The 22,390-nt window shown below is 44.8% G+C and overlaps 1 protein-coding gene across 1 annotated transcript; it reads right to left on the bottom strand.

The window, feature by feature from the left end:
* Positions 1 to 9,889: 9,889 nt before the first annotated feature.
* Positions 9,890 to 22,245, bottom strand: BCAS2 (BCAS2 pre-mRNA processing factor). The gene is made up of 7 exons (XM_084866290.1): positions 22,094 to 22,245; positions 21,916 to 22,008; positions 15,074 to 15,144; positions 13,430 to 13,591; positions 12,202 to 12,252; positions 11,494 to 11,574; positions 9,890 to 10,616 (listed from the first exon to the last, which is right to left on the bottom strand). The coding sequence occupies exons 1-7, from the start codon at positions 22,184 to 22,186 to the stop codon at positions 10,490 to 10,492; spliced, it is 678 nt and encodes a 225-aa protein (XP_084722416.1). The 5' UTR covers positions 22,187 to 22,245; the 3' UTR covers positions 9,890 to 10,489.
* Positions 22,246 to 22,390: the final 145 nt, after the last annotated feature.

The following is a 22,390-nucleotide window of genomic DNA, read 5'->3' as shown; positions in this document are numbered from 1 at the left end:
TTTCTAATCAAAGCCTCCAAACTCTTTGAGTACATTCAACACTAATAAAGGAAGATTGGAAATCAATTTCTGACAATAACTTAATTATGGGCAAGGCCTTCCATTTAGGTTCTTTAACAGGCAGGTCAAGTTCCTCTTGAACCTGCAGGGACTTGGTTGCTTTTAGCTCAAAATAATCCCCAGGCCCAAGTGGCACATCTTAGGGAGACCTTTATTCACAATATCTAGAATGTGGAAACAACACGTGTCCATTGATTGATGAGTAGTTAAACAAAATGTGGTGTGTTATTCAGCCTTACGAAAGGGTATTCTGACCCATGCAACAAAATGGATGAAACTTCTAGAAATTATGCTAAATGAAATAAGCCAGGCACTAAAGGACAAGTACTAATATGTTTCTACTCACATGAAATTCTTAAAGGAGTCAAGTTCATAGACAAAATATAGAATGGTGGTTGCCAGGAGCTGGGGGAAGGAGAAAAAGGAGAGTTAATTGCCCTAACTGGTTTGGCTCAGTGGATAGAGTGTTGGACTGCAGACTGAAAGATCCCGGGTTCAATTCCGGTTAAGGGCATGTACATTGGTTGTACATCCCTGGTAGGGGGTGTGCAGGAGGCAGCTGGTCGATGTTTCCCTCTCCCTTCCTCTCTGTAAAAAAATCAAAGAATATTTTTAAAAATAATAAAAAATAAAAATAAAAGTTTACATAGATCCATATTTTTATAATGGCTTTGTGTTGAGAGAACCAGCTTGTAAAATCCACAGCATTTATGGATTACATTTAGTAACAGTTTTATGTTCACATTAAATATATGTATTTTCGAATATATTTATATGTACGTCGTGGATATTTTTGGCAAATTACTAGAGGATTTTATCCTCTTATAAAACAAGTACTTTAGCCGAGACCGGTTTGGCTCAATGGATAGAGCGTCGGCTTGGGGACTGAAGGGACCCGGGTTCAATTCCGGTCAAGGGCATGTACCTTGGTTGCAGGCATATCCCCAGTAGGGGGTGTGCAAGAGGCAGCTGATCGATGACACTCATCGATGTTTCTAGCTTTCTATCTCTCTCCCTTCCTCTCTGTACAAAATCAATAAAATATATATTTTTTAAAAAAATAAATAAAAATAAATAAAACAAGTACTTTATAATGGAGACTCCTGGAAGACACCACGTGTTCAAGGTTACAATCACCAGTATAGATATAAAACATCGTGTTGTACCTCACGCTATAATGCAATTAGAAGGATGTATCACCTTGTAATATTCTTTCCAATAATGCAGAGCCTCAATCTAATCATGAGACAACATCAGACAGTGGTGAATGACTGTCCCAGCTGCTGGCAGTCTATAAAATAATTGACCAGTATTCTTCAAGTGTCTATGTCTACTTTGTAGTTACTAAACATCTTGTGTGTTCATTATTTTTTAAATCATTTTTTACTTTTCAATTACAGTTGACATACAACATCATTTTTTGAGTAATCTATCTTTCTCCACTACTTTAAAAAGATTTTTAATACATTCTAAATTTTATGCACATCTAAGTCTAATTTTCTGCTTTCAATTTTTTCCCTTTGATCTGATTTAGATCCTGCACTACTGCCAATATGTGTGAAATATTATAGCTTTATATGATTATCTGGTTATTTGATATAGCTAACCACCTGTTCTCATCTTTATCAAATGTTATCTGGCTCTCCTCACACCCTTATTCTTCTATAAACTACAAAATCAATCCAGTAACTTTAACCAGATAAGCAAACACAAAGCAATAGGTATTTAGGTTTGGAGCTATAATGAAATTACAGGTTGATTTTGTTAAAAAATTGGTATGCTTATGATAGATTTTAGTCTTCCTAGCCAAAAATTTTTAAATTGTAGTAAATTATTTCTTTAAAATAAATTTTATTTTTAAATATATTTTTATTGATTTAAGAGAAAAATACATTTCATTTTAATAAACATGTTCTGGATTGCCCAATGTGTATTAAATGCTGTACTAGGCATCAGAGGCACAAAAATTAAGCTATGGCCGTTAGGAACTCATACCTTGTCTGACAACTAAGCAGTAGCTCTGCTGTCATGTGTGATGGGTAAATATGACGAGGCATCTACTACTTAAAGAGCAGAGATAGAGGAGAGCGGGACTGCCAAGGGCGGGAGGGCAGCAAGCAGGGCTGCAAGAGACACCGCCCCTCACCTGTTCTTTGAAGGATGAGCATACCTTCATCAGGAGGAAATGCGGAAGGTATTCTGAGGAGAGGCAATAAGCATATGAAAAGAGACAAAACAATAAAAGTGTCTGTCAAGGTGGGTTTGGAGAATTAGGAACATTTCACTATTTCTTCAATTGGTAGATAAGACTTAAAAGGCATCTGGTCTTAGATTTAGAAATGATGGCAGAACTTACTATGCAGTTTATGTGTTTTAATTAGCACGTTCCTTACAACAACCCTAATAAGATAGGTACAAATTTTGTGCACATTTTCCACCTGGGGAACAGACACAGAGGGTAAAGAAGCGGCCTTGAAGTCACCGAGCTGTACTTGACCATCAAAGTTTCCTCCTGGAAATCCGACAAGCAGCAGGCTCACTGCCTGCTTCTCTGGAAAGCTTTGTATGCCACGGCACCAAGTGTAGTTTTTAACTACAGGCAACAAAGAGCCAATAAAAAACAATTTTTTAAGTGACTTCATAGGTTAATTTGGGGGGATATTAGCTCGGAAGGAGCTCTGGGGGAGAGGTAGAGGGAAGGAATGTTTACAAGAACAGCGAAGAAGCTATTCCTCGCATTTAGAGATGAGCACCTGAAGTCCTGGCCAGCAGCGATGCATACAGGAAGCTCGGGATTAGGGAACAATTCCAAAGTAAATAAACAGGATTCATGGCCAGTTGGATAAAAGGATTAAGGAGGTGCTAAGGATGAGTTGAGTCTGAGAATCTGGAAAAACATGCAGGGCCCCTGGCTAAAGATAACAGGTGAGTGAGTCACCGGTTTACTGGTGGAAATGGCAGCCTCTGAGGATGGATGGCTCAGGTGTCTAACTCGCCAGAGCCTCAGGGGACAGCAGCACGGTGGCAGGGGGCAGAGGGAGAAAAGGCGTCTACAGAAATGCAGGTGAAGACTGGTAAAACTGGTAGGGAGACAGTGAACACAAAAATAGAAAGCACCAAGAACCATAAAAGAGGTACAAGCAAAGGAATGTGGGAGTTCAGAGGCAGATTACAACTTAATCTTCCTGAGCCTCTGTTTAGTCATCTGAAAAACTGAGCTGGACTAAGTAGTCCCTACAGCCTACACACACACACACACACACACACACACACACACACACACATATACACACACACATATATATAACACATACACATATACACACACACATACACACGGTGGAGATGGAGATCATTTATAATTAAGGGGTGAATTTGTGGCGTAGCCCACAGCTCCAAATCCAGGGGATGGAGAGATTGCAATAACACAGGTATAGAAGCTTGTGGAAGAAGAGCGAGCGTGGTGATGGGTTAGATTCAAACAGAGAAGAGGAAAAGCCTGAGGCCACTTACTGCCCTGATGAACTCTGAGGTCTCAGCTGGAAATTCATGGGAACATGGTGTGAGGGAGGCAGGGTAAGGCCAGATGAGGCTGGTCCTTACGAACTGGAGGATGGAGTTTAGAAATGGCACGGAGGCAGCAGACAGCTCCTGCAGACTCTTGGACAGGGTAGTGATGCATTTAAAGTACAGGATATAGGTCATTTAATCTCCGCTATTTTACTGCCCAAAATGTCTATTGCTGTGACCCTTTCCCCCTCGGCCATGTTCACAGGGCAGTGAAGGATGTGTGTGCCCCCTGATCCATCCCTCCTAGGTCCCAAGCTCTCCAGCTCTGGTCCCGATAAACAGCTGTCAACTATCAACTTGCCCTTGGTAGGGAGAGCCGCTTTGTCCAAAGTCCTGCCGCTGCACCAGGAGCAGCGCCCACTCAGCCACCGGCGGGTGGTGTTCACATAGGCCCAGCCAGCTCTCCGCGGCTCAGAAAAACTCAGACGCCCACCCCAGCTCCCCAGCTCCCAGCAGGGGTCCGCCGAGGCCTTTGTTACAGCTTCTCCTGCGGCTAAATCTTTCTCTCCTCATTCCCCCACAGGTGCTAATCCCAAGAACGCTCCATAAGAAACTTCCTGGGTGTGCTGATTTCCATCTCAGAATTATTTTTTTCCAGGAGAACCAAACTGCAACACACATGAGAATTATATTTCCACTCCAACCTTCTTCTATGCTACTTACCATTTAATGGTAGGAAATGTTGTGAGCGCAGATTTTGTTTTGAGCCATTTTTCTCAACCATTTTCCAACACCAAGATATCCTTTTATAAAACCTGCAGTATCTAAGATCACAGACCCCTTCCGGCAATACCCATCAGGCCACACGTGAAGAGAGGATAGTCACAAACAGCTAAGTCTAATGAACTCCTTGGGGAAGGAAATAATGGGTGGTGGTAACCACGGGTTGGCAGAATATACCCGAGGCTCACAGAGCACGTCGCTCGGTGCCCTGTGTATACACTTGGAGGTCACAGGCACTCTGCAGAGGGAATCATAGCTGGAAAGTTCACAGAGTGCTGGTTTAGGTCACGAAGAAACTATGACATCATTGATTTTTTTTTTTTTGCAGTTGTCCAAATATCTTACACTTATATATTTTGCACACAGCACCATTAAAAAAAAAAAAAAAAATCACCAGCCCTAGCCAGTTTGGCTCAGTGGATAGAGCGACTGAAGGATCCCAGGTTCAATTCCGGTCAAAGGCAGTTCCTTGGTTTCGGGCACATCCCCAGTAGGGGGTGTGCAGGAGGCAGCTGATTGATGATTCTCTCTCATTGATGTTTCTAATTCTCTATCCCTCTCCCTCCCTCTCTGTAAAAAAAAAAAAAATATATATATATATATATATATATATATATATATATATATATATATTTAAATCACCAGCCATTTCACCACCAGATGGCTTTAGCTAAGCACATTACTGTCCTTCAGTTTAAAAGCATCATGAACAAAGTTCAAAAATGTAAAACTTGGAATAAAAATAGGCAGCAAACTGTTGTCATTCTAAAATTGGCGGGTAAGTAGTCAGTACTAGTGGAATGGTTGCCTCGTGTCCACGGCTTCGAAGTATACTGCCCAGATGATTGGTCTGGCGGCTTTGGAGGGAAGAAGGTGGTGTGGGAAAGGGATGGGGAGATTGGCCATCTGTTGCCGATGGCCTATGTCACTTCTGTCCTTAGGAGGTTTTGTTTCTCAAAATGCCTTTCCTCAGTAAGAGTAATAGATGTAGCTTAGACACAAGTAACGTCCTGCTCACTGAAGGGACCAAGTTTGAACCCTGAGGTAGATGGGCTTACGTTACACTCTGTATAATATATACAGATTCTGTAAAGGGAACCGTATTGAAAGCTGGCTGTGTAATTGACATATTGCCAAAGAATAAATTATATCCTGTACTGTGATTATGTATCCAGCAATAATGAATACTAGGAGAAAAGAGCAAAGTAGTGATTATACCAATTACAATTTGATTAGTTGGCATTAACATAAAAAGATGTGCTTATTTTATTATACTTACTCCACAAGAAAGCTCTAATGTCTTAAGCTATCTGGTTCCTCTTCGAAATCTCTTTTTATAATTGGTTAGATTCAGTGAATTTGGAAGAAGACTGGAAATTTGTATTATTACTAATGATGAAATTTTATCTGGTTGTTCTACCATTTTCATTGTTTTATGTTATTATGGTTTCTAATCAGTTTCTCCTGTGCTATTGGAATGGCAACTGCATTTTTTTAAACTTCATTTTTCAATTACAATTTACATTCAATATTATTTTAGTTTAGTTTCAGGTATATGCATTTTAAAAATATTTAAAAAAATATTTTTATTGATTTCAGAGGGGAAAGAAGAGGGAAAGATAGAAACATCAATGATGAGAAAGAATCATTGATTGGCTGCCTCCTGCATGCCCCCTACTGGGGATCGAGCCGGAAACCCCAGCATGTGCCCTGATTGGGAATCAAATCATGAGCTCCTGGTTCATAGGTCAGTGCTCAACCACTGAGCCAGCTGTGTATACATCTTTTTAATAGAACAAAATAATACAAAAGAACTATAATAATTGGAGCACATGAAGATCCACTGTTGTTTACTTTTTGTTAGAAATTGAGATGAAAGAATTGAGATTAAGAAATTTTGGTGGGCCGAAACCGGTTTGGCTCAATGGATAGAGCATGGGCTTGGGGACTGAAGGGTCCCGGGTTCGATTCCGGTCAAGGGCATGTACCTTGGTTGTGGGCATATCCCCAGTAGGGGGTGTGCAAGAGGCAACTGATTGATGACTCTCTCTCATCGATGTTTCTAACTCTCTATCTCTCTCTCCCTTCCTCTCTGTACAAAATCAATAAAATATATTTTTTTGTTTTAAAAAAAAAGGAAATTTTGGTGGCAGGATCATTGCAATTCTCTATAAAGTAGAACTCCAAAGTGTGAATTTGACAGTTTGATAATCTTATATACTTCTGGTGAGGTGGACGCCCTTTACATTTTTAACGATGAAAATGAAGTCTATTAAATTTAAACTCTGAAAAAAAAACCAAAGATCCTTCAATGTGTGAAACACCAGAGTAAATTAACTAACTCTATTTCCCGAAGTCATGGAATGAACAGTCAGGTTTGAGTAATCAACTTTTAAGTGGCAGTGACCTTGTGCCCTCTATGGTCAAACGGGCACACTACAAGCAACAAGCAGCTCTCCTGGAAGTAGGAGAGCCCTGGTCCAGCGGCTCAGATGGTGGCAGTGTTGTCCTGATGTGCCAGGGTCAGGGCACATAGAGGAACCCACCAGTGGGTGCACGAGTGGAAGGAACAGCAGATTTCTGTCTCTCCCCAACCTATCTATCGAAACAATAAAGGAGAAAAAGATTATTTAAACAAGTAGGAGGGCATAACAATGAGAATTGAAGGGAAGACCTTCAAACTTAGTGTGAAAAGTAGAAGATATAAGACAAGGCAAAAAATACTTAAGTGTGACTGAGTAGATGTTCTTAGGGTCAGCTTATTGAGTGGATAAGATTTAATTATAATTATAAGCAAAAGCTGAACATAAAAGGTCACTAACAGAATTCAATTTAAGAAAGTTATTTTCCACAATGTAATATACAGTTGATGTATTATAGAATTATATACTTAAAACCTATATAAGTTTAGTTATTAGTGTTACCCCTCCTTCTCTTATTGTATTTAAGGCACTTCTTTTCACTTGTGAAATGCAATGGGACATTTGGGGTACTTCCCATTTCATTTATAGGCTCTGCAGAGTGGGGCTATGTATTCACATGAACAAAATTTAGTTATCACAAAATGTTGATATTCATTTTAGAAGCATTTCTATCTGCAGCAATTAGTATATAAACTAATATTCAATATTATTTTCCCCATTCTCTTCTATTGGTTTGACATTCTCTGTAATTAATTTCTTATGATGGTGCAAAATCAGTTTTGAGAAAAAAGTTTAACTCAATACAGAACATTGCAGTTGGTGTTAATGGTTTTTACTGTACAGTAAAATCTCATTTCATGAATATAAATTGCTATGTTTTTAAAAATAAATTGCTCTGTTGTATCCAGATATCATTAAAATGTAAATTTTCTGCTACTGTGAACAGACAAGACTGTTTCATCACTTAAGTAAATGCTAAGCACGTTGTTCACATCATCAGCACAGTACCTTTTCCTTTGTGTGCCTTCTTATCTCCTCATGTTAGCTTGACAGTAACTTATGGTGTGCTGCTAGATAAGTCATCAAAATCCAGGGTAAGAGTCCTGGTTGGTAAAATGTGGAAATTAAGGGCATGACTTGCAACTTCAGTTCCTATCTCACTGGACACAACCTAGTCACATGGTATGACTGGGTGGAAAACTGGGACATTAGTTTTAGCCCAGCTATGACTTCTATAGTCATAGAAGCGGATAACACGTTAGAGGGACAGTCGTCTCTGCTACCGTGTCAATGAGACAGTACGCTCTGGGTTTAACCCATTCCCTCTCAAAAGACCTAAGATTCCAACCAAGTGGGACAGTCAGTAAAGGGATCATCTTGAATGTGTATATTTAAAAAGACAGTTATTAAAAACTCCAAATCTTGATCTACTGTTAATAACTACTTATCCCTGATCTCTCACCAAAACACTACAGCTGTTTTTATTACTGTTTCCCAGCCCAAGTATGTAATACATTAGTAAAGACATCCCAATTCTCCACTATGAAAATTACATCAGAATAAATGTAACAGGTCTATTCCACTTTATAAAGAAAAACATCATGGAGGAGGGTGAACTGCTTATCATACTGGGCCAGCCAAGTCCAAGGGGTTATCTCAACGTAGAGTGTCTGACGTATAATAGATACGTTACTTTTATCTGCACAACACCCTCCTGCTGGGCACTCACCACCCCCATTTACCTTGGGGAATTACCACTCAAATCCAGTCTTCTCATTCTGTCCTCACCTGGCAGGGGGTAAGAAACTTTGGAGTCCTTTAAAAATATTTTTCATGTTTTTTAAAAATTGATTTGAGAGAGAGAGAGAGAGAGAGAGAGAGAGAGAGAGAGAGAGAAACATCAATCGACTGCCTCCTGCACATGCTCTGACCGAGAACCGAACCCACAACCTTCTGGTGTACAGAATGTTCCAACCAACCAAGCAACACCGGCCAAGGCAAGGATGTATTTAAAAAAAGATTTGCTTCTTGCACCATCTGCTTTCTCATTTCCCATTTGTTTCCTTCTTTGCCTTTCATGATCAAGATGTCTCAGCTACCTGTCTGGTAATTGCCTGTTCATGTATTTTTTAAAACTATATTTTTATTGATTTCAGAGATGGAGAAATATCAATGAAAATCACTGATTGGCCGTCTCTTACATGCACCCTATTGGGGATCAAGGGCGCAACTCAGGCATGTGCCCTTCACTGGAATCGAACCTGGGACCCTTCAGTCCACAGGCTGACGCTCTATCCATTGAGCCAAACCAGCCAGAGCTTGCCTGTTCATATATATATTTTTTAAAATATATTTTATTCATTTTTTACAGAGAGGAAGAGGGATAGTTAGAAACATCGATCAGCTACCTCCTGCATACCCACTGTTGGTCTAGGCAACAGTGGAATTAACATTTCGTGGGCAATAATAAAATTTTTTAAAAGCATCAAGATGCCCTAGCTGGTTTGGCTCAGCAGATAAGAGTGCTGGCCTGCAGACTGAAGGGTCCCAGGTTTGATTCTGCTCAAGGGCACATGCATGGGTTGCAGGCTGTCCCCAGTAGGGGGCGTACAAGAAGGCAGCCAATCAATGATTCTCTTACCATTGATGTTTCTCCCTTCTCTGAAATCAATAAAAATATATATTCTTAAATCAAAAGGTTACATTTGATGCTCAAACTATCTTTAAAAAATGTTAAAGAAATATAGTACTGACTTGTGAAGTTCTTTATACATGAATACTATACTTTGATATGTTCCAAGTATTTTTTCTTGTATTTTCAAATCCTCACAAGTAGAGTGGGTAAGAATACAACTTGGGGGCTAGACTGGGGTTCAAAACCTGTACAGCACTTTCTAGCGATAAAACTTGGGCAAGTTAACTCAGCACCTGTTACAGGTTTGTGTATGGGAACAATAGTGCCTACTGTCTAAGGTTTTTGAGAATCAAATAGTTACTTTATTTGTGTAAGTTTAGTTCTGCCTAAAGCACTTAGAACAATGCTCAGAGCACATTAAGCTTTATGTAATTCTTACCTATGGTGAGGAAAACAGATGACACACATGGAGTCGCTCTTTTTCTTTAAAATGTTTTTATTGCTTTGAGAGAGGGAAGGAGAGGGAGACAGAAACATCAATCGGCTGCCTCCCATATGTATTCCGACCTGGGACCAAAGTTGCAACCTAGTCGCGGGCCCTGCCTGGGAATGGAACCCGTGACCCTTTGGTGCCCAGGACAACACTCAACCACCTGAGCCACACCGGCCAGGGCACCACTGTATTTCTTAAGTCTTGCTTGAATCAAGAATTTGTTTAGAACTCTCTCTTTATTTGAAAAATATAAAAACTAAAAGTCTCCAACTTCTTGTAGATGTTGGAAACTTTCATTAAAGATCTCTTGGATATAAAATATGGTCCAAGTGACTCAAAATTAACTCTATGACATATTCTATAGTCATAACTATTTTGAAAGTCTGAAGACTTTTTTATGGTAAAAAAATACCAAGCTGAAACTTTTTATCTTGCTAATGTACAAAGAGAAGATCACAGTCCACTTTTTATGGTTTCTAAACACAACTGATGGCTTCTGTAGGCGCTGCTGACCTTCACAGAGCAGCGCCCCATCTTCTGTGAAAGCCCAGCCTGCCTTCCTCCGATCCACCGTTTACTGTCTTTTCAGAAGTCTTGTCGGATGTTTTCTTTGTTCGCCTCCCCAAGCTGCTGCTTCACTTGAAAGACTTCATTTTCTAATTGTACAATAGTCCTTTCAATCTCATAATTCTTACTGACCAGGGATACCCAACTAGAATAAAAAAATAAAGAAAAGATTATTCATTGTAAAATTTCTCTTAGATTTTATCAGATGTACTTTTCAATGTTTTTAATGATTTCAGAGAGGAAGGGAGAGGGAGAGATAGAAACATCAATGATGAGAATCATTGATCGACTGCCTCCTGCATGTCCCACACTGAGGATTGAGCCCACAATCGGGCCTGTGCCCGAACCAGGAATTGAACCATGACTTTCTGGCTCATAGGTTGATGCGCAGCCACCAAACAACACTGGTTAAGATGCATTATTTCTTACAACTGTGTGTGAATTTATAATTATTTCAAAAGAACTGAAGAGATAAGAGAGAAGATAGGTCAAGGGCATATGCCTGAGTTGCTGGCCCAATCCCCAGTGGGGGTGTGCAGGAGGCAGCTCATCTAAGATTCTCTCTCATCATTGATGTTTCTCTCTCTCTTTTCCTCCCTTTCTCTCTGAAGTAAAAAAAAATAATAAACAAAAAAGAAAAAGAAAATACATAATCAAAGGATAAAAAGGCCTGAGACATAAACAAATTATCAAGAAAGTACTACAACTCCCTTCTGAAAGCTAAAACATAGATAATTTTCCCCTTTAAAAACAGGTAGAATGCATTCAGAGAAACGCTGCACTGAAAACAGGGCCCTCTAAGAACAGAATCAATCAGCAGCGGGCAGGTCTTGGTTTCCCTCTTCCACTGTCTTCTAAGCCCAGGCTTCAGGAAGAGGCAGGCAGTGAGGAGCAGGGTTCGAAGACAGCACTGCTGACACCTGTGGCAGCCATCCATCGGAATACTGTTTGAATCAGACTACTGAGTCTGGATCTTAAGTTTGTTAAGCAATTTAACACGTGATGCAATTGCAGGTACTCACTTTGACTCCATTTCTCTTAACTTAGATCCAGCTGTGAGTTGCATGTTCTTTCGCTGCCAGTTTAAATCTTGAATATGTTTCCTGTGAAAAAGTTATTTATAAAACGTACCTTCATTTTAACTTCTATTGACCAAAATCAACCAAAAAAAGCTAGTCAATATATCTTTAATACGTTGAGAACAGATATTTGAAATCATACTTATTCCAGAAATTAACTTTCTTCTAATTATTTTTCAATTAAATTTCTTAAAACATGCCTGATTGTGAAAAAATTAAGCACACACACACACGTAGGCTAGAAACTGAAAGTTCTCCTCCCACGTGCTTCTCCTTCTCCCTGAGAACTGCTGGCCAGTGTATGGAAGATGTCCTTCGGACTCTTTCCTGTCTGTGTACGTGCACATGTGTTTTTGGTTTTCTTTTACATAACGTTGCATGCTATTCTGCAGCTTTCCCTCCTTCTAAAAGTTCCTTTTCAACGTCTGCAGACTTATAAATGGCAAGTGACCTGGCAGAGAGGTTTTCAGACCGCAGATCTATTTCTCCTCCACCCAGGTGGGCACACCCAACACTGGATGCTAGACAAAGAGCAGATCATCAGCTGTTTACTCTCATATGACTATAATCCATTGGTTCCTTTTTCTCCTCACTCTATGAATTAGGGATTTACCTAAACTTTATTCTGAAATAAAGAGGAAAAATTTTTACCTTAACTTCTGGAGCTCTTTCTGTGCATGTTCAATCATATGCACTAGATTTCTAAGGAAGAAAATGAGAAAAATCAGATCGAGGTACATCAAAATCTAATAGAACCAATTAAAAATGATCTAGCTGATACAGGGTCATATTTTTCTGCTTAAAATAGTTAAGATTGCCCTATCTGGTTTGGCTCAGTGGACAGAGTGTTGGCCTGCGAACTGAAGGGTCTCTGGTTCGATTCTGATTATGTCCGGGTTGCAGGCACTTTGCTTCTCCTGGTCTCTATTTAGTCAATTCTTATTTTTGCAGATTCTGTATTTATGAGTTTTCCTACCCAATCAGATTTATTTGTAACCTCAAAGGCAATACCTGCAATGTTCTAGATCAGTGGTTGGCAAATCACATGCGGCTCGCGAGCCACGGTTTGCCGCTCTGTTGACGGAGTTTGCCAACCACTGCTCTAGATCATTCGGCAGACATTCTCAGAGCAGAAAAATCTGACCAGTGGATTCTCGTGTTCCCAGCTGAAGTGGAATAAGAAGAGGCTCTGCCTGCTTGAGTCAGGTCTCATACAGAGATGACCGAAGGATGGAGTCTAATTTCCAAGTCTGACAAGTTACTCAATACTCTGAACTTTGTTTTCTCTTTTAAAAAGTAAAGAAAATACAATCTCCCAGGATGAGCTAATTATAAGTACATGTGTATATATTTTTCCCAGGAGAAATGTTACACTATTTGCTTATTCAGTACTTAAGACCACTTTTATAGAACATAACATGCAACCAACAAGAATCAACTGTATAAACAATTCCTGTTAGGATTACATTCTACTAACTTGTGATTTGTAAATCAGACCTCAGAACTCATTTTATTACAATATGATACAATAAATGTGGTAGTTAGGTTTATGTGCACAAACTCTGAGGTGGTCTCAGATGGACACGAAAGTCACATCGACTGCCTGCCTCCTGCCAGCGCCCTGACCACACCCAGGGATCAAGCTGCAATCGAGGCACTTGCCTTTGATAGAATCAAATCTACAGCCCTTCAGTCCCAGGGCCATTGCTCTAACCACTGTACAAACTGGCTAGGGCTCAGCTCTATTTTTATCCCAGTTCCTCTACCCTACTTCCTACATTCTCTCTCTCTCTCTCTCTCTCTCTCTCTCTCACACACACACACACACACACCCAAAGCTGTGGGTGGAATGGGTTTTTGAAAAACAACAATTCCTTACTCGTTATACACTTTCCAGGCATTGCATCCATGCTGTGACATTAGTTCTAGATTCTCAATGCGAACTGCTTGATGCTCCAACTGGGCCATAGAGTTGTTGACACAGTCCTGCCATGCAGTAATGTCATTTTTCTGGCCTGAGGAAGGGGCTGGAAGCTCATATCTGAAATTAAACAACAATATAACTTCACAGTCCCCCAAACCTGTTTCTCTTCCCCACAGAACGCCTCACGGGCCTGTGCACGCTATAAAAACTGCAGAAGACTGAAGATAAGATGCAGACCGTACACTAATAAAAAACCTACTTACCCTAAGAAGCAATCAATTTACAAGTTAGAGTTAGCAATATTATATAGTTACAAAAAATTGTTCCCATCAATGTGAGCAGATTCACTAACCTATGATACATTCATATAAAGGATTGCTATATTATATATTAAATGATGTTACTGACAAGCACTTAAAACATTAAGATGTTTGTATTGTAGTAAGGGAAAAAAGGCCACAAAAAACCATGCTATCATTTTTGGAAGACACACCTACGATCCATCCGCCTTCCACCCACACATCCCACCCCGTGATAGAAAAAAACTGGACTTCACTCTATTCTCTTCACACTGCCCAGCCTTTTACAATGCCAACAGAGCCAGCAAATACTTTCCATAAAGCTCAGCTTACTACCAATGAGTTACTACACAGTTTTCATTTCCATTTTAATATTATTGCTAGATACTGTGAAAAAACTGCAATTATTCTTTTAAAAAAAACGAGGGCTGCCGGGACCGGTTTGGCTCAATGGATAGAGCGTCGGCTTGGGGACTGAAGGGTCCTGGGTTCGATTCCGGTCAAGGGCATGTACCTTGGTTGCGGGCATATCCCCAAAAGGGGGTGTGCAAGAGGCAGCTGATTGATGACTCTCTCTCATCAATGTTTCTAACTCTCTATCTCTCTCCCTTCCTCTCTGTATAAAATCAGTAAAATATATTTAAAAACAAACAAACAAACAAACAAACAAAAAACGAGGGAAATTCAACTGGGATCAAGAAGTAATACACTGTTTTGTTAAAAACAAAACGAAACAAAAATACCACAGGAAAAAATAAACCACTTTATAGAAGTAGCATTTTTCAAACCTCTGACTATAACCGAGAGTAAGAAATATTTTACACTGTGATCCACCACAAAGCAATGCTTACTGTTAGATGCAATGCATCCTGACCACTCTGTCCTCCGTCCTGACAAAGCGCTGGGACGCCCTACTGAGTCTCCCTCACACCCTCCTGCCTCCGGGGCCCTGCAGGTGGTGGGAGCATCTTCCACACATAGAGGCGAGCAGGGCACACAGACTGGATTGTGGGTCCATCCTTGGCTGGGGAGCGTATGGGAGGCAACTGATGGATGATGTTTCTTTCTCTCTCTCCCAAATTAAAAAACCTATCCTCGGGTGAGGGTTAAAAAAAGGATTATCTTCAAACATTAACACAAGATTATATGAACTGCTGCTATATGGGGAAAAAATATATAAACAGACAAGGATTTTCCCCTTCCAATGTTTGTTTTAACACGGCTATAGTAGTTTTACAAAAAAATTAAGATGAAAGTAAAGAATGATCTGAGCCCAGCTGACTCCAGAAACAGGACTTACCGTTTCATACTGAGCAATTCAATTGGTTGTCGAGCAGCCAGTCTTTCAAATTCATTTCTCATTATGTCTGTCTGTTGGGTAGAAATTAGAGAAAGAATTGTTTCCAAAACCATATCAACAAGTTAAAATTAACCACCAAATAATGAATCTAACCTACTCACTTGTCCTTTGTATGATCCGTGATAATGGATCATCACCCTCTCACAGCCTTAGCGGGTTAATTGCTCTTTAGAATCTGAGGTCAGGCACACCTTCCTACGTAAAGGACTGATACCCGAGGTCAGTGGTTCTCCATCCCAGCAGCAGACTAGAATCAGCTGGGCGCTTTGAAAACAATTCCAATCTCAGCCACATCCACTTTTCCCGCAGTCCACTTAATTGCCCTGAAGTGGAGACTGGACGTGACTGTAATTTTTAATTCACCAGTCAGTTGTAAAGTAAAGCCTGTGCCAGGAATCACGGTGTAAGTATTCGTTGGGGGTGGGGAACAGAGGGCTTGGACATAAAATGATTTGCTGTGAGGCTATGAACCGAAGTCTACAGTTTCTCTTTTGGTCCTGGCTGCTATTTTTACACTTTACTCTCTTCCAAGAATGAAGGGGGAAATGGACAAAACAAAAACAAACAAAAACACCTGTTTTCTGCTATGGTCTAACGATTTTACTGTTTTCCAAAAAAATTATAACTGTTTCTTTGGGTCCAATGTTTTGATCAATATTTTATTCCATTTGTTCTGCATATTTCCAGCACTGAATATAAAGAACTGTGTAACTGAAATTTCATTTTTAAAGGTTGCAACTTTCTCAACAATTAGGCCCGGGGGGAGCCTGCCGGCAGCCCATATTCCTGGTTTATAAGTTTTGCATTAAGCATTTCTTTTCTTTTTCTTTTTAAATATATTTTATTGTTTGTTTTTTTGTGTGTTTTTTTTACAGAGAAGGGAGAGGGAGGGAGAGTTAGAAACATCGATGAAGAGAAATACTGATCAGCTGCCTCCTGCACACCCCCTACTGGGGATGTGCCCGCAACCAAGGTACATGCCCTTGATCAGAATCAAACCCTTGAGTCTGCAGGCTGACGCTCTATCCACTGAGCCAAACTGGTTAGGGCTCCATTAAGCATTTCTTATTAGAGAAAACCTTTTTTTTCCTTACTACTGCTGAGTTACACAAAGCTCTAAGAAAATATAGTTATCTAGAAAATATAGGGAATTCTAGCTAGAGGATATGCAGGGACAGACAAGGAAAACCACCAACAATGAGATAAGAGAGAAGCTATAAAAATGAAGCCAGCAATCTGAGCCATTAACGTAGGAACTCTTACCCACTCACATGGCACTGAGAGAGATCTGGAATCTGAACTCAACTCGCTGCAAAGACTGAGCCAACTCTCACGGAGCTGATTTATGAACAAGCACTAGGCGTGCCTGGCACTAGTAAGCACTCACTGCATACAACTGCCTTAGAAGCTCTTTAAATATCTCGGTGCTCATTGTGTACCAGGCAGAGTTCTAAATGATAAAGATACGGTGGTGAAGAAGACATAACTACTTTAATTCTTTGTACGGCTTTATCAATAATCTAATATTTGCTGACTTACTTCTGTGCTCACACTCTTGAATGTAACCTCCATGAGTATAGACCTTAGCTTTCCTGTGCCCCTTTTCCTGGTACAGAAAAAACCTTCACCAACAGTTGTTAAATGCATTAAAGGGCAATTTCAAAGCCATTTTGCGGAGTGGTTAAGGTCTTGAGCAAATTAGTTAGCATCTCTAAGCTGCAGTTTTCTCATCTAAAAAATTTGCGATAATAAACATACAGTTCACAGGGCTATTTTTAAGACAGAGTAAGCCCAGTACACTACCAGATCCTATTATTAAAAAGGATTAAATAGAGGATCCAAGATGGCTGCTCGGGTATACACCTAGCCGCAGCAGCTCACAACAATTTCAAGGGAATACAACTAAAATGTAGAGTGGACATTGCCCAGAGCTACAGGTAGTCGACTGACTGAAAACTCTACAATAGGAAGGAGGGAGAAAACCAGAAGGAAAATCAGAGGAGCTGAAAAAAAGCCTAAGGTACGGAGACATGCTGCGCTCTCGCACGCACGCGCGCGCGGAGAGGTCGCAGCCGAAGAGGAGGAGAGGGCTGGGTGCTGCCTGGCGTTCCCTAGCAGGAAGGAAATAGAACCCCCAGCCTGGGCTGAACCCCCGAACCGGCAGCGCTGAGCCCCAAGTTATGTGCCAGACCCTGGGGACCCAGGCTCCGGCAGGGGGAGACAATCCCGGGGGACGGCGAAAGGCGGGGCCCCCGGAGTCGCGCGCACATGGCGCGCAGAGGACTGAATGTTGACTCTGATGCTGGATTACCCTAGCCGGAAGAAACAAAGCCTCCGGCGGCAGCTCTGAGCCTCAGTCCAGACCGCCCCGAACTCCAGGTCTGGGCCAGTCCCTGGGGACCCAGGCTCGGGCAGGGGGAGACGGAGCTGTGAGGTGGAGTCCTGGGAGCGCGGCGAAAGGCCGAGCCCCCGGAGTCGCGCACACTGTGCGCAGAGGACAGTCTGTTGACTCTGATCCTGGACTCCCCTAGTGGGAGGGAGAAAGAAAGCCCCAGACTGGAGGAACGCCACGAGGAGCAGGAGCCCCTGCCGGACACCGGCCAGCCGGGCGCCAGCAAGGAGCCGGGCGACGGGGCCCCCAGTGGGGGGGGTGCCCCTGAGCCTTCGACTGCTGAGCGCTGGCAACGGAGCCAAGGACGGGGGCTGCTTCCTGGGCGGCGCCGACCCCGGCAACAGGCTGGAGCAGCGCGGGAGCCCGCGGAGAACAAAGGGGTGCCACAGGCCAACCTGCTGAGCTCCCAGGACAAGGAGGAAGAAACCAAAGAAGTTCTCAATGTGAAGAAATCAAGTGAGAGCAAATGATAGTAAAATTACTTAAGAAAGAATACAAAGAAGATCTTGAAAAATCAAAAACTAGTCAGAACTCAACGCACCAGCCAACATTGCAACATAAATGCGTTTTGTTTTGTTTTTTTAAAAGAAAAAAAAAGAGAAAAAAGGGACAGAATGTTGGAACAGCGGCGACCAGGCCTAGAGTGGCCAGGCACAAGGCAGTGGCAGCTGGGCCCGGAGCAGCAGTGGCCAGGCCCCAGAGCAGCAGCAGCCAGAACAAGAGCATCAACGGCCAGCACTGGAGCAGCCAGACCTGGGGCAGTGGCAGCCAGGCCTGAGGCAGAGGCGGCCAAGCCCAGGGTGGCCAGTCCAGGAACACCCAGACACGGAGTGGCTGGGCCCGGAGAAGCCCGGCCCAGAGCAGCCGGGTTGTGAGCAGCCAGGCCCGGAACAGCAGTAGCCAAGCACGGAGCATCCAGGCTGGGAGCGGCCAGGCTCGGAGCAGCCGGGTCGGGTGCGGCCAGGCCTGGAGCAGCGGCGGCCAGGCCCGGAGCAGCTGGGTCTGGTGTGGCCAGGCCTGGAGCAGCGGCTGCCAGGCTGGGAGCGGCCAGGCCCAGAGCAACAGCTGCCAGGCTGGGAGCGGCCAGGCCCGGAGCAGCCGGGTCTGGTGCGGCCAGGCCCGGAGCAGCGACTGCCAGGCTGGGAGCGGCCAGGCCCGGAGCAGCCGGGTCTGGTACGGCCAAGCCCAGAGCAGCAGCTGCCAGGCTGGGAGCGGCCAGGCCAGGAGCAGCGGCTGCCAGGCTGGGAGCGGCCAGGCCCGGAGCAGCAGCTGCCAGGCTGGGAGCGGCCAGGCCCGGAGCAGCTGGGTCTGGTGTGGCCAGGCCTGGAGCAGCGGCTGCCAGGCTGGGAGCGGCCAGGCCCAGAGCAACAGCTGCCAGGCTGGGAGCGGCCAGGCCCGGAGCAGCCGGGTCTGGTGCGGCCAGGCCCGGAGCAGCGACTGCCAGGCTGGGAGCGGCCAGGCCCGGAGCAGCCGGGTCTGGTGCGGCCAAGCCCAGAGCAGCAGCTGCCAGGCTGGGAGCGGCCAGGCCCGGAGCAGCCGGGTCTGGTGCGGCCAGGCCAGGAGCAGCGGCTGCCAGGCTGGGAGCGGCCAGGCCCGGAGCAGCGGCTGCCAGGCTGGGAGCGGCCAGGCCCGGAGCAGCCGGGTCTGGTGCGGCCAGGCCCGGAGCAGCGGCTGCCAGGCTGGGAGCGGCCAGACCCGGAGCAGCGGCTGCCGGGCTGGGAGCGGCCAGGCCCGGAGCAGCCGGGTCTGGTGCGGCCAGGCCCGGAGCAGCGGCTGCCAGGCTGGGAGCGGCCAGGCCCGGAGCAGCCGGGTCTGGTGCGGCCAGGCCAGGAGCAGCGGCTGCCAGGCTGGGAGCGGCCAGGCCCGGAGCAGCAGCTGCCAGGCTGGGAGCGGCCAGACCCGGAGCAGCGGCTGCCGGGCTGGGAGCGGCCAGGCCCGGAGCAGCCGGGTCTGGTGCGGCCAGGCCCGGAGCAGCGGCTGCCAGGCTGGGAGCGGCCAGGCCCGGAGCAGCCGGGTCTGGTGCGGCCAGGCCCGGAGCAGCGACTGCCAGGCTGGGAGCGGCCAGGCCCGGAGCAGCAGCTGCCAGGCTGGGAGCGGCCAGGCCCGGAGCAGCCGGGTCTGGTGCGGCCAGGCCCGGAGCAGCGGCTGCCAGGCTGGGAGCGGCCAGGCCCGGAGCAGCGACTACCAGGCTGGGAGCGGCCAGGCCCGGAGCAGCCGGGTCTGGTGCGGCCAGGCCCGGAGCAATGGCTGCCAGGCTGGGAGCAGCCAGGCCCGGAGCAGCGGCTGTCAGGCTGGGAGCGGCCAGGCCCGGAGCGGCCGGGACCGGAGCAACCAGTCCCAGAGCAGCCGGGTCGGGTGCGGCCAGGCCTGTAGCAGCAACAGCCAAGTCCAGAGCAACTAGGTCGGGAGCGGCAGTGACCAGACCCGGAGCAGCTGGTTGTGGAACGAACCAGAGCAACAGAGGCCAGGCCCGGAGCAGCCAGGCCCGAAACAGCTCGCTCCTCGCCTGTACCTGCCCACGGCTGCCTCTCAGACATGGCTGGAAACTTTTGCGGGAACTTGAGGGTCTGCTGAATCAAGTGATGAAGGCTTAGATCTGGATGTGTTGAGTTAGTATAGCGCTGGGGTGTTGATCTGTGAGTGCCTTGGGTGGGGCCTGGATGAGGCTGGTTGACCTATTTGAAAATGTCTTTTGTGTGAAGTGTATCATTGGGCATGTGGAGGTATTATTGATATGAGAAAATGCTAAGTAACAGATTTACTTTCTGAAAAGGGATTTACTATCAGGGAGAGGGAGGGAGGAAGAGACTGAACATAAACTGTGCACCTATGGATGAGGACAATGGGGGATGGGGAGGGGGCAGAGGGTGGGGTGGGAACCTGGTGGAGGGGGGAAGAAATGAGGAACCTTTGTAATAATATGAACAATAAAGATTGATTTAAAAAAAAAAATAAAATAAAAAAATAAAAAGGATTAAATAATCAGAATACTAATTATAAAGCTAGGAAGCATATGTTGTATTTTAGCGAGCTTAAAAACTAATTCGAATATTTACATGTTTGTGATGGAATGCAATCTCTGAAACTTTCAAAAATCAATCTACTAAGAAAGCATTATTGAACTTAATTCTCGATGTGGTAATATCTATATTTGGATAACAATATTTAGAAAAACCATGGAAAAATAATGTAAGTAGGGAAAATCTGTCTCCTACTTACTGGTAAAATAGCCAAGCCCTAACTGGTGTTGCTCAATGGATAGAGCATCGGCCTGCAGACTGAAAGGTGCCAGGTTAGATTCCGGTCAAGGGCATGTATCTTAATTGCAGGCACATCCCCAGTAGGAGGTGTGCAGGAGGCAGCTGATCAATGTTTCTCTCTCATTGATGTTTCCAACTCTCTATCCCTCTCCCTTCTCTCTGTAAAAAAAAAAAAAAAAATCAATAAAATATATTTTTAAAAAGATGGTATTTTTTTTTCAAATTACTTCAATATAAATACTGCATTTTAATGATAGAATTCTTTCATAAATAAATGGTTACCTATAACGGGGGGAAACCCCAAACATGTATGTATTAAAATGCCTAACAGAATCCATTAATTAAAAGTAACATTTTACATTTAATTTTGCTCATTAGACCCTAAATATCTTGGGCGTAGAAAATATGTAAACGTGTATTACGTACAAAACATGTAAACGTGTATTACGTACAAAATATGTAAACGTGTATTATGGTTGGTCGCCTCGTTCACATTCCGCAAACATCTAGGCTTCATACAAAGGCTACCACCAGCCGGTGGTGCTCAGGACCTGAGGTCATTAGGTTTGTCTACATTTCAAACCCTCGCTCACTTCAGAGGGGACCTCAGAGCATGGAGGACCCCACCCCGCTGAGAATTAACACAGGAATCTCAGAAACACATTCTCACTAGTTTTTGCACTTTCGGAGCTTCTCAAAGTTTGGGGGTCTCAGAATAAGAACCCCAGAACAGAAGGCTTATCTATCTAGCCGTTTTTAAAAATCCTCAGCCGAGGCTAGTTTTCCATTGATCTTTCCGGAAGAGCGGAAGTGAGGGAAAGACGGAAACATCGATGTGAAAGGAACACAGCGGTCGGTTGCCTCCACGCCCCCCGACCAGGGCCCGGGCCTGCAACCGAGGTCCGTGCCCTTGACCAGGATCCAACCGGGACCCTTGGTCCGCTCTATCCACTGGGCAAACCGGCGTGGGCCTACCTGGCTGCTTTCAGTGGGCGGTAACGCCTGTGCAAGTGAAGCAAGCAGTGCTAACCGCGGGATTTACAACTCACTTGGACGTGGAAAGGCTCTCAACCCAAACTAACGGTTCGCGGGAATCCCGACTCCCATGCGGGGCCCCAGACACCACTCACCTCAAACGCGGAGTAGTCCGGGGCCGTCAGGTAGCTCAGGTAGTTCTTGGTGGGCCGGTATCTGCGGGTCTCCTCCTCCACCAGCGCCGCAGCCTGCGAACGAGAACGGGGCCGGTGATGGGCCGCACCCCGCCCGCCGCTGCTCCCAGCCCCGGCCCCCCGCCAGACCCCCACTCACCGCTTCCCGCACGCCGGGCGCCTCGTAGCCCTGGTCAAAGTAGGGCAGCGCGTCCACCACGGCCTCCCCGGCCACCAGCCCCGTGCCCGCCATCCTCCAGTCCGCAGGCGTCTTCTGATCTGCGCAGGCGCAGGCGCACTTCAATACGCCTGCGCCCGTCGCCCACGATTTACGTCAGGTGCGCACGCGCAGTTTGTTGATGCCGATGGCGCGCCCCGCCCCATTGTTTTGTTTTGGCCGGATGTGACGTCACGTGAGCGTCTCAATTTCCTGTCCGGCGGCCTGCACCACTTTTAT

This window comes from Pipistrellus hanaki (genome assembly GCF_964339955.1).
Source record: "Pipistrellus hanaki genome assembly, chromosome: 18".
In the NCBI taxonomy this organism is placed as follows: domain Eukaryota; kingdom Metazoa; phylum Chordata; class Mammalia; order Chiroptera; family Vespertilionidae; genus Pipistrellus; species Pipistrellus hanaki.
This window is presented reverse-complemented; position numbering and strand designations above follow the sequence as displayed.